Source organism: Macrobrachium rosenbergii, chromosome 17 (genome assembly GCF_040412425.1).
Source record: "Macrobrachium rosenbergii isolate ZJJX-2024 chromosome 17, ASM4041242v1, whole genome shotgun sequence".
Lineage (NCBI taxonomy): Eukaryota > Metazoa > Arthropoda > Malacostraca > Decapoda > Palaemonidae > Macrobrachium > Macrobrachium rosenbergii.
In genome coordinates, this window is record NC_089757.1 from 7,645,663 (window position 1) to 7,658,769 (window position 13,107).

A 13,107-nucleotide genomic window follows, 5' to 3' on the forward strand; every position below is an offset into this window, starting at 1 on the left:
TCATTAGGAAGAAGTAAGATGAGGTAAGGGGAAATAAAGAGAGAAGAGATCTTGCACATTAAAAAAGAAAAAATAAATTAATAAATAGATAAACATATATTAAAATGCAAGGAGAATAGGGTAGCAATGCACTGCATCTTCACTTGAACTTTTGAAGTTCAGTTGCACAACATCGTAAGGGAGACTGTTCCACAGTCCAATAATGAGAGGAATATAGGACCTCAGGAACTGAGAAGTTCTACAGTGAGGCACATTTACTGCATATTGGTGCTGCTGTTCAGCAAATCTGGTTGCTCTCGGCAGGCATAGGGGATCTGGAGAAAGTAATGAAGTGATGTCATGTTAAGAAACTAGAGAATAGACTGAGACCTGTTTGGTTTGTGATGAGAAATGGAAGGGATCAGTTATTCTAAGAAGTAGCATGATGTTGACTGTGTGGGAAGGTCCAGAAAATGATGAAAACAAAGCTTGTGTGAGGAATGAATTACACCAAATGGTCCTCCAGAGGGTAAGAACCCAAGATAAAAGAAACTGGAGAAGCAAATGAAACAGCTTAGTAGAGGAAAAATCTAACACAGAAACATTAATGATGGTGATAATGTTGACTTGCTCCTCCACTCCAGTTAGCCTGCATCTCTTGATTGCCAACCAACGCAGAGCTGTTGTTTCAGGAAATTATACAAGGAACTTGACTGCCCAAGCAATATCTTGCATACTTTTAAAGTACAACTTTTGACCAAGCATAATGGCATGTGTAAAAAGAGTGATAGTTTTTCCTACTTAGCAACTATTTTCATTTAATGGGCTTAATAAACCTGTGACTTTCCAAACTGTAAATTACAGTAGATGTTTTCTTGCAATTTTTTGTTTTTGTTTTTGCTAAAAGTATCAGTTAGCTCCAGTATAGTGCTACCAACATAAGTTCTCATGGTAGCCAATTGAATAGGGAAATACAATATTTTTAGTGTATGTAGAACTATTAATCTGTATTTTAGGGGAAGGATGATTCTTTCTTGTAAGATGTCACATTACCTGGGTGGCCATCAATTTTCAAGTGGGATGGCATCTCAGGGTGATGAATGAGATTTCTTATTTTCAAAATGTTTATTGTTTTATATGAAGAATGTTTTGAGTAGGGAATATGCCAAATGTACAGGTATCAGTCTTGGAAAATACTGCATACAGTTTATGTGCATTCATGTTTGCGTACAATGCTACATTTTTATTTCCTTGAAATATAAACATATTACTTTTTTTTTCAGGAGTTGTGTTAGTAAGCATGGCATTGCTTTGTGATGCCATCATTGGAAATGTTCAGGAAGGAGCCATGAAGAAATACAATGAAGGGACAACCCATGTAGTTTTTTATTCATACAGTATTGGGTTTGTGATAATTTTTATTGGTCTTCTCCTAAGCGACCAGTTGATATCTGCAATTTCGTTTGCTGCCATGGTGAGTACTATTTATTTATCAATACTACAAAAAAAGACTCAGCAATTTCAAATAGACAAGAAAATATAATTGTTTTCTTATCTTTAACATTTGGATTTCTAAATTAATGCACTGTTTTAAGTGGTGCTTGTTTTGCATGCCAGATTTTTACATGGTTGTTTAGAGACAGGCGCTGTTTTTAGCTGAGGGACTTGAAAATAAGATTCATACAGATGGTACACCTCTTGCTTGTTGGTAATGTGAATATATTCAGTGACTAACTGGAGCAGATTTTAAATATTTCAGTAAGAAGTGCAGTCAGTGCAGTATGAGGCTCAACTCCAACTGAACCAGGACCTTGATGATTAGTTAATCTTGTACCTTGTTACCTATGTACAGGTAACACTGCACTGTAAATCTGAATATATTATAATACTCTTTACCTACTGTTTTCTTGAGCTTGGGTATTTTTGGTTTTCAGCACAAAAAAAAAAGTTCATCTAATATTGCCAGAAACTTGGGTACAATTTGTAAAGAATTATGGTATCAGAAGTTTCATATCTTGTAATTTAATCTAGTTACAATATTCTTCTCCTTTTAGTAAGTTATTATCCTCCCATCATTTATTTTTATGGACAAAATTGCCCAAAAATAGAAGTTTTTTAACCAGGGTGCTATAATTGTGGTTGATCATTTTCGGATGATATTTGTTTGTTGACTCATAGAGCTTCATTTTGATGGAGAACTTTTTACTCTTCACTTGTAGTTACTTGCTTTGCGTCAGTGTGCACTACATTCTGTTGAAATGGTGTGATGTGTCAATATGTCAATGTTCAGGACTAGAGGTTTTTGTTTCCCTTCACAGTTAAATTATGAATTAGCCTTTCCAATAATGTTTTTGGCATTGCTCATACATTTCAGAGAAGCTTTAATGTTACTTTAAAGTATCATGCACTTTCCTCTTAATCTTTCATGCATATTTCTCCACATTGTTGTTGGATTAACTATGTACATAGTAAACTTTATCCACTCAACTGATTTTCATATCTATTTTACTGTAGTTTTCCTTGGTTAAGATTTCCTCTATTTCACATAGGAGCCTTCTTTTCTTTTCTTCCACCTTTTCTGTGAAGCTTCCATAATAATTTAACGACTTATTTTAGTTTGAATCATGTAAATGTAGGCACATTTTATGTAGTAATAACTAAATGACTTAATCTTAGATTTCTCAAATCATTTCCATTTAAAGGACCTCCTGTTGATTTAGCTTACTTGACCTACAGGTTAGTTTAGAATGGTTCTGCCTAATAAATATTTTCTTGTAGAACCTAGGATCTAGTTTATTCTTGTGACTGACATTTTTTCTTTCAGAATCCATGGGAAGTTTATGGTAGAGGTGTAATGCTTTCTGCAGCAGGATTTTGTGGTGTGCAGGTAGTGCTAACATTTGTAACTTTATATGGTGCTTTAGTTGCTGTCACGGTTACCACATTCCGCAAGGCACTGACTATTTGTCTCTCTTTTGTGGTCTTCAGTAAACCTTTCACAATACAGTAAGTATCCTAATAACTATGTATAAGTAAATTTGCCTTGTATTTTTACTCATTCAGTTGTATATTTTGTTAGCTTCCTATTGAAATATTGATTTGAATAGTGTGAGATATGAATTATAGCACTTGAGCATGAAAATTTTGTAAGATATACCTCTTCAGCTTTAAAACAAGATCGTACAGGCAGTCCTCGGTTATCGGTGGGGGTTCTGCTCTGGGGATGTGATGATAACCGAAAATCACCACTAACCAAAAATCAGCGATTTCTGGTGCTTTTTCGGCGATTTTCGGGCTTATCGGTGCCGAAAAGCGCCGATTTTCGGTTATTGGCGCCTCTGTTAGGTATGTATTGGCGCCGATAAGTGGAAATCAGCAATTTTCAGCGCTGAAAATTGCCAATTTTCTTCGCTAGACAAGCGCCGTAAAACCGGATCGCCATTAACTGAGCCCGCCGTTAACCGGTGACTACCTGTACTGTATTATGCAGTTATTATTTTATCTGTTGCTCTATAGGTGGGTAATGTGTTTATTTGTGTTTGTATTCTTGGGACCTGATATGCATTTATTTGTATTCTTGGGACTTGGTATGCATTGAATAGCTATTTATGAAATTAAACTCCTAAGCTTGCCCCAGTTCAAGAGTGCATTTAGTGCAGAAAATTTTACCTTAGCATTTTAAAAGTTGATTCTAGAATGTTAGAAAGTTATCAACATCTAGTGTCACATTTTTCCAAAGATAGTCAAACATTTTATGAATAGTAAATTAATTAATTTTTTTATGTAGTATGTTAGTGTATTTGGGTATGCATTGGTGAATTTACCTGTGTTATGTCGTGAGATTAATAACCCTTTTGCACCCATGAAATAAACAAACCTCTTGTTTTGATCTTCTCTTAGCTCTAGCTCATGGCTATTGCGTCTTTGTACTAGGCCTTGCAAACTAAAACGTTCCTCATATAAGCATAACATTTTTTCTGTTTACTTGTATGATAGTTTATTTAAAAGCCATTGCTTCTCTCATACTATTCTTTCTTACTGCCTTCTCAATACCTTCTTCAAAATCCAGTATTCCCAAGCTAACAAATATTTTGAAGTATCTGTTAAAACTTTTGTTACCTTTGATAAGTAGTGTTAAATTTACCACTTCCTCTTTTCCACATCTACATGGCCCTTTGCTGACTATCTTGTCATAAAGGTATTTACTAATAGTATAAATTTTTTTTTTTTATTCAAATCTTCTACCATGAAGAATTTCTGTGACCTTTCATCTGATTCTGTTGTTGATACAGGATTTTCTGCCTTATGAGTCCTTTGCCTCCCTTTCTGCACTCCTTTGCAGCCTCTTCCATCACTATGACAGTCACAGCTGGAACTATCTGTACTTGAAGAGGTGACTTCAAACTGAAGGATCCAGGAGAGGTGTGTTGATCCTTCTGGATACCTTTTTTTCAGTTGAGGATGTCTTTCTGCCTGCACTGTACTGAAGTTCACAGATTGTGAATGTTGCCTGCTTGACCTTGGAAGCAGGATATTTTCAAGTCTGAGACAGTATTGGAGCAGACACATTGTGTACATTGAGCAGCAGTTACTGATGGGATCTCTTCAGGTGAAAACTGTAGACTCAAAGTCTTTGGAACAGAAGCCAGTCTGAATTGCCAGTGCATAGAAGAGGAAAGCCTTCCTTAATCTCACCAGGTACACTTCTTACATAGAAGCTATCCCTGCCTTCTGATGAGAAACTGCAGACAAGCTGGTAAGGTGAAAACGGAGCACTTTGGTAGTACAGTAATACCTTGATGTATGAGTGAACCAATATCCGTCACTCTGTTGATTTTTTACTTCAAAATGTGAGCTGGGATCTGAGCTATGAGTGGCGCTTTTCAAAAATATTAAAAAAAAAAATCGGAAGTTATGCAGCCAGGTTGGGCAGCATTAAGCTGGGTACTAGATACATCACTATGATAAAAAAGTGACTTACTGATTTTCATCAAATATTAATATTAATGTAAACACAGCCAAATATCAATAAAATGTTAAAGTGAAATCCCTCAGTAATGATCTATTATCATAATATGTACTGTGTAAAAAAAAGTTGTCCTGGCATTTGTAATTGTTTTACTGATGTAAACGGAACTCATTTTCTCTCTCTCTCTCTCTCTCTCTCCATGACGACATGCTGAATAAATAGTAAAATCTCTGATTTCCATTTTGTTTGCAGTTTCCAAAGATTTAGCATGGCTGTCAGATCTGCCATAAAAATTCAAGCATTACTGGATAGTTTACCTACATAAGACTAATTATTATGCACAACTGCAGTACTAACCCCAGCCTGGGTCTGTGGTCTGTCTGCATACAACCTGATCAGCATTTTTATGAATTTTTTATTGGCTAAGAATTTGGATTTTATCACTGTCTCTGATAAAAGTTTCTTGCTTAAGTGTCTTTAGACTGTAAATAAAGCAATGAGACTAAGTTTCATAGCGTTGGATCTGGTAACATTGTCAGATTCCCTTTATGGTGGTCCAACATCAACATCCCATGTAGCTTCAGTTCAAGCCACAACCTCGTGGTATTAACAGGCAGACTGTGAGTGAACATTTCACAAAGTGATTTTGATAGCTTCAGTTCAAGCCGCAACCTTGTGGCATTAACAGGTAGACTGTAAGTGGATGTTTTGCAAGGAAATATTATTTTGTGTCTTGAAAATGAGCGAGCACAGCAGTACCACTGAAACTTGTGCAGAACTTCAACAGGGCTACAGGGAGACTGCTTTTTCAAGAGTATGGGTTTTCAGATGGTTCAGAGCATTTTCAGAAGGATTAGAATTGGTTGAAGATGATCCTCTGTTATGAAGGCCATCAACTTCAAGAAATGATGAAAATGTGGAATTTGAACCACAACCATTCATCAAATTTTGACCAATTTAGTTGGGAATGAAGAAAATTTGTGTGAAAATTGTCCCCAGAAATATCACTCCCGAGCAAAAAGACAAAAGGAATGAAGTGTGCTGTGATCTGGAATGGATTGAAAATGACCAAGATTTTCTCACAAACGTCATTACGGGTGATGAATCATGAATCTTTGAGTACTTGTATGATCAAAAAAAAAAAAAAAAAATGCCATAGTCAGGAGTGGCACTGCAACCTCACCATGGCTGAAAAAAGCAAGAATGAGCAAATGAAAAATTAAAATCATGCTCATTTGCTTTTTTGACAGCACTGGCGTTGTCCATAAAGAATTTGTGCGTCAAGGACAGACAATCAATCAGCATTTTTACTGTGGGGTTCTTGAAAGGCTGCAAAAATGGGTTGCTTGTGAAAGGCCAAACATTAAAGATACTGTACTTGGATTCTGCATAATGACAATGCACCTTGTCATAAAGTGCTTTTGATTAGAGAGTTTTTGGCATGGAAAACCATCCCTGTTGTCCCTCAGCCCCTGTATTTGCCTGAACAGAGTACCTGTGACTTATTTATTACAAGAATACAATCATCCCCACCCTAATTGTATTATGGGCAAACTGGATAGAATGCCGAGAGTCCTATCCCCAGAACCAGACCCCCTGGAATCCATGGCCCAGCCCTAAAGAATAGTTCCACCCTTAAGCTATCAATGTGATACCTCTCAGGTCCAAACATTTTCGGGTAGTTGATGGTCCTATTACAGTTCCCACTGTTTAGCTTCGGATATAAACCCAGTCCCAGCTATGATATCTTCTATTTATCAGGTCCAATAAATTTTAGCAAAAGTGGAAAATTCCACAAAATTAATCCAATGAAATATATAATGATATATGGGACTCTTGGACTCAAACCCAGGAACAAATTCCTGGGGCTTTAGAGCCCCCTCACCACATTAGGGTAGTCCTAAGTCAGTGGGTTACACGAGTGTAATTACACCTCATTTAATTAAATATCATAGAATTTCAAGAATACACCCTGCAGTACTTTGATGTACTGTAAGATGTATTCTTGAAATTGTATGATATTTAATCAAATGATGCATCCACTTTTAGCCTATACTGTACTGTAATGAGTTTTTTATGAAAATTCAACAGTTATGGTAAGAACAGTGCAATAGTTAACTGTACCATATTTTAGAACTTTCAACATGAAAAAAATAACCACAACAACTACCAACAAAAGCATAGACACAAAAACAATGACTGAATAAGCAAGAAAAAGTATAGAGAGTACGTATTGTGAGACAGGTAGTAACTAGGCAGTGAAGAACCCAGGTTTACAGGTTCAGACAGGTAAACATCAGCCATGTTCATTTCAGCATCTGCTGCTATGTCTAGCTTGCTTTCCAGATTATTCTGTAAACTACAAAATTTGATTTTGATTTTTCCAGACTCACATACTCCAAAAAGTTGAAATCTGTTAAGCTGCAGTGCTACTGTATATGATTACTGGAGTTGTGATGAAAAACAACTTTGTTCTAAATAAAATTAAGGAATTAAAGCATCAGTGGGTCAGATTGGGTCTTCCCTTAGCATGGGAAGTCTCACATTTATTGGCTGGCCTTGATGATGATTGTATCATGCAAAAAATCAGAGGACTGTACATAAAAAACTTTTTTTTTTTTTCTGTAACCAAGGTAAAACTGTTTAATTAATGTCAGTGTTCTTTGTTTTTCAGTTATATATGGGGAGGTTTGCTGGTGGTATTAGGAATATATCTCAACATCTATGCAAAGAAAAAAATGGGATCAGTTTCTGTTGTTGTGTCTTTACAGCAATTTTATATTCGTGTTCAGAGAATGTTTGCCCCTAAAATAAGTAGTATTAAAGACAGTGACAAAGTAATGATGCAAGTCTAGCTGCTGTTAAATCTAGAAATTTCTGTGATGTTCAAATATTTGTAATATATATTTATGAGTGATTTTGTTATCACTGTAGTGCATAATTTTCATCAAGGTAGATTTTGATAAAATAATTTTCTTTATTCTGAAATAAATAATTGACAGTTATATAAAAGCTAGCGTGAATGTTTTAATTTATGTGAGATTTTTTTTATATTGCGTAAGATGTGTTTTAATTGAAACTTCAGTGCTATAGTATTTTTAATGAAGTATTCAAGAAAATGTTATACATTTGTACAAATTACTTGAATACATTTCTTTTATTAGGACCATTACGCATAGTTCAAGGCAGGGAGTATAGAATTAGACCTTATGATAAAACAAAACTATAGTTAAAAAAAGTGGGTAACATTTCCCCTTAGTGCAAGCTCCCCCATCAAACATACAGGGAGACTTGCTTTGCTTTCCAGTCTGGCTTTTGACAAGCTATGTAGTGGTGCTTTTAATGTATCACCATCATCATCATCATCGTCATCATCATCATCGTCGTCATTGTCATTGTCATCATCATCATCAACATCATCAATACTTCCAGCTCTGTGTAACTAAACAGGCCTCTGTGAAACTCCACCACTCGTCTCTTTCCAGTACTTTATTTTCCACTCACTACTCTCTGCTCACCTCCAGCCTACCTTTTCGGTTCTCATCTCAGTAGGTCTTCTAACTTTCCTGGTGCCTACTGGATCTCCCAGCTAATACTTAAAGAACTGTCCTCCCAGGAATTGTGCGAAGCACATGTCCAAGCCAACTCCTCCTCCCTTGCATCATTATCTAAACTTCGTATGGAACTTATTTAATTTCATTTATGGTATCATTTTTAACTCTGCCCTGCCATATAACTCTTAACATTCTTCTTGAAAGCTTTATTCTGAAATCAACAAAATCTTCTATTGTTTCATTATTATACCACGGTTTACATCCAGATAGTTACAGAGGTTGTACTAAATATATATAATCTTGTTGTATAGTTTCAATTTGATATCCAAATTATATTCACCCTGCTCATTATTTGATGTCTTTTATTCTCACTAAATTTCAACTCTGGAGAACCTCTGGATATTGATGTTTGAAAGATTCAACCTCATTAATCCTTCCTCCATCTAATGTTATGTCATCCTTTTGTGCAAAAATCCTTCCTCCATCTAATGTTATGTCGTCCTTTTGTGCAAACTTTGTTCTCTTTACCTTTGTTTTTCTTAGATTTATTTATGGAGTGCCTTTCTGTAGATAAATGATGCAGTCTATTAGGCAAGCATTTTAATGTTTATTAAAACTGCATCCTTTGCATATTTTTTGTCTCCACTTGTCATCAATCTAAACCTCTGTTCATCTCTGACCACTTTTTTATTAATTATAAATTCTTTGGGAAGTGCAAACAGAATAGGGGAAATGGTATTCTCTTATAGCATCCCAGTATTTACTGCAAGTTACCTTGACATCTACCTTTCATGGATAATTTCAATTAGCTTTACAAATCTGCAGGAATGTAATAGTGATGTAAGACCTTCCGTTGTGCAGTATTGGTTTGTAGATGCTGTCAACTGCTTTCTTGCAATTAGTCATTGGGTGATTTATAAATTCCATACACTGCAGCACAAAATGTGTAACACCAGCTTGTTTATTTCTGAGGATGAGCATACTGAATATTTACATTACTGTACAATGAACTCAGTGCAGTTCAGTCTGGCAACTTTTCTTTGATATCCTGGCTATGACTTCCATATGCCAATCACCTGGCTTTATTTCTTCTTTACACATGCTGCATAACAGTCTCGTTAGCACACAAGATGTCAATTCAGTTTCCGCTGAAATCATCTCTGCAATGATTCCATCATAACCTTTCCATCTCTTGAGTTTCTTTATTACTGATTCAACTTCAAAACTGGGAATTCCTCCATAAGCATATTTGGGTCTTTGTCAGTTTACGTTATATAAATCAGATTATCCCTGTCATATGTCTTATTTTTGGACCCCAAAAAATGTTCCTCCCATTGTCATTCTTCTGATAGTATTAACTCATCTGTCCTTTTGACAGGTATTTTTCTTTTTCTTTTACCCATAGGTATTTCATTAATAATGCTGTGGGCTACCGTAATACCAGTAACTTTCCCTACATACACTGCATATATCAGCCTTTTTGTTCAAATATACTCTTATCTCTTCCTTATCATCACTTTACTTTACTATATAGACTTGACTTAGCATGTTTTATGTAGGGTTCTTCATCTTCTCTGTGAAATTTATTTAAATCTACATTTTGCCTTTGTAATATTCTTTACTGTACCCTTGGGAGGTTTCTGTCTTGTCACTCCCATGTCTAAGTACTTCTTTTCTAGCAGAAAATGTCAAACCAGTCCTTCATTGTCTGCTCCTCCTCAGATATGGTTTCTTGAATTGCAAATCTATTCTGACAGTCAATTGCAAAAGCCTCATGATGTTCATCTTCAAGAAGCTTTAATGTATCAAACCCAGATACTTTGTCAACTCTCTTGTTGGATACTTTTATTTTAACTTTAGTGTGTTATAGGCAAGTTGGTGATCACTGCTGACATTTCTTCCCAGCTTCCTTGGTGTTCTTTTTCTCAATTAGTAGCTATGCGAGATATTTGGTTTCTGTGACTGCTATTTGGAGAAGTCCAGTTGTATTCAGAGGAGTCCTTTTGTTGGAAAAAATACCATTAATCACCAAATTACTTGCAGCACAGAATTACACCCCATTTTCATTAGTCTCTCTCTATACTGTACCTTCATTATTCCCAACAACTTTTCTATTCATAACACCAACCACTCTTGTATCTGTTTTTGGCATTTCGCCTGTAACATTTAGCAGTTCTTTGTAAAATTCATCTTTCATTTCTTTGAAGTGTTCATTCATTGGTAGGCAGCACACTATTTTGATTTAAATCTTGCCAGCAATAATCTACTACTCACTGCTCTCCAGTCAGTCAGTCCCTCTTCTTGAATAAATATATACATTACACCCTTCCACTCTCTCCTCCCAGTGCTTTGCACCATATTCACCAACAGCTATGATGTCCAGTCCATACCTCTAATTCGTTATCTACTTGTTCTACCTTTCCAATTTGATTCAGTGTTCTTATATTCCAATATCCTTTTTCCGACTTGTCTTTAGCATTTTTAAATCAGGAGATTCTTAGCACCCCCACATACCCAGGACTGTGATCCATTTCTAAACTGTTCCTGTATACATTTAAGTGGCAGAATCCACAGAGAATTGACTGAACTGTATGTTATTTAATTTTTCATCCTTTTGTGTTTCAAAGCTCTTTTTTGCAAAATCATTAAATGTCATTTCTGTGCATAGAGTTAATCCATCAACTTTGTTAGATGTGTTTGGTATGTAGTTTGATTTTGTATTTTTAGGAGGGATGGTTGTTTAAAAGAAAAAATTTTGCTCTAATTTTCACTGTTTTATTGATTATCTAGCACTATCATGATGCATGGTATTTTGATATTGATTGTGTTTGTAATGTATTTCTTGTTATAGCAGGTTTTGCTCTTTGTCATATATTTTTATTTTTGGTACCTTTTGTTTCTTGTATATTTTGACCCTTTCCATAGAAGTAGCAGAGAAGACAGTGTTAAACTCTCTTGCCATCATGATACACTCCAATATTTTGTCTTTGGTGGAGTCATTCCTGGATGAAAACAGGAAGAGAAATTGTGAATAGCCTTTTCCCAATTATTACAGATATGCAAGCATGCAGAGTATTCATGGCCATCGTGACAAAATGTTGACATTGCTTGTTGTTCTTGCAAAGGAAATCAAACAGGAACAAGGCAGGGATGGTTCAGGAATCTATATACTTTTGGCATCTATGGCAAAATCAGTTGGGCCTTTCCAGGTGCCAGGCTTTTTCCAACTTTCTTTACAGGCATGTGGTTCATCAGTCTCATTAGGTGAAGTGGACTAAATCTGCCTGGCTTTAAGTTTCCAAATCTTAACACTTTCAGGTATGAGATGCTCTCTGCATTGAATGTTTTGACTGCAAGGATGGTAAATGGATAGTAATTTGGGATGAGTATGATGAGCTTAACTAATCAGATTTAGATAATGATAATGGCAGTTTTTCACACATTGTCATTTATACATTTAGATATATTGGCTCAGAATACCTTCAAGTAGCCCCAAAAATCTTAGTCCATTTGGTGACAAGGAGTGAGGGCAGAGTACATTATTCACTGGAATAAAACAGTAATGAAAGACCAAAGATTTATGATTACTGTAGGTTCAAATCACAGCAATTGAATCAGTAGGGTTGCACAGATGCTGTCATGATCCATGTGCAAGCAATCTACACAGTAGCCAACTTCTGACAAAGCAGAAGAGAAAATTAATGACTAGTGTGATACCACTGGAAAAGGGTACACTAGGTTTTAAGAATTAGCAACATCTCCATGGATATGGCCAGGATCATGATTTGAGACCTTCCACTGTCAGCTTTACAGATGGACAGATCACTCTGGGTAGGGATCAGTAGAAATCATTTTGCCTTTAAATTCCAGTTATGGCAATACCGTAGGCACCATCTAAGGCTAGGATGAGGGGTTCTCTTAAGAATGAAGTGGCAGGCTTATCTCTAAAGCATTTATCTTCATAATCCACAAAGGAACAGAACTTGGACTGAGAAACAAACACTCCTTTGGGAATCCAGAGGATTTTTGTTGGTGGGGTTGGATCAGGAAGGTAAATGCTCTGGATCCATCTCTCTCAAGACAGGCCAATAAGATTTTCCAAACTAGATGTTTCAAAAGATAAGGCCTTCATTCAATTTCCTCTGATAAAAAACTTCTCTGCCAATCTATCAAATGTATATTAGGTGGTGCTAAAAAAAATATATAGATTAAGAAGACTGCTACAGAAGCCTCAGTTCTTCCTCATTCTTCCAATAGGTTGTAAACCTATAAGCAGGTTTCTAGAACTGATGGCATCATTCACATTTCCATTAGGAAGATGAATGTAATGTCTACTTCTAAACAGAACTGCAAGGTGTGTGTGTGTGTCTGTCTGTAACTTATGTGGTCATTTTGAAGTGGGCATACATTACATTAGACAATGTCACCATGGTAAGACTGTATACTAAGTTTCAGTAGTAAGTTTTTCAGCAGCTTTGTTTAGGAATTTGTATCACATTGCTGACATACTTTAGGTACTACGTTACAGAGCCACTTTACGTAAAGTAAATGGAACCTGAGCTTAATGGCAATATTCATCTATAGTATTTGATCATTAGGAAATTA

The 13,107-nt window shown here is 35.8% G+C and overlaps 1 protein-coding gene across 3 annotated transcripts in view; it reads left to right on the plus strand.

The window, feature by feature from the left end:
• Nucleotides 1–13,107, plus strand: part of Papst2 (PAPS transporter 2) — a 35,625-nt gene that overhangs the window by 22,180 nt on the left and 338 nt on the right. For all 3 annotated transcript variants that reach the window (XM_067119518.1, XM_067119520.1, XM_067119519.1), the window contains exons 6-8: nt 1,263–1,453; nt 2,804–2,985; nt 7,623–13,107. The exon at nt 7,623–13,107 is cut by the window's right edge and continues 338 nt beyond it. In XM_067119518.1, coding sequence (XP_066975619.1) covers nt 1,263–1,453; nt 2,804–2,985; nt 7,623–7,803 — 554 coding nt within the window. In that variant the 3' untranslated portion in view covers nt 7,804–13,107. The remainder of the gene's footprint in view (nt 1–1,262; nt 1,454–2,803; nt 2,986–7,622) is intronic.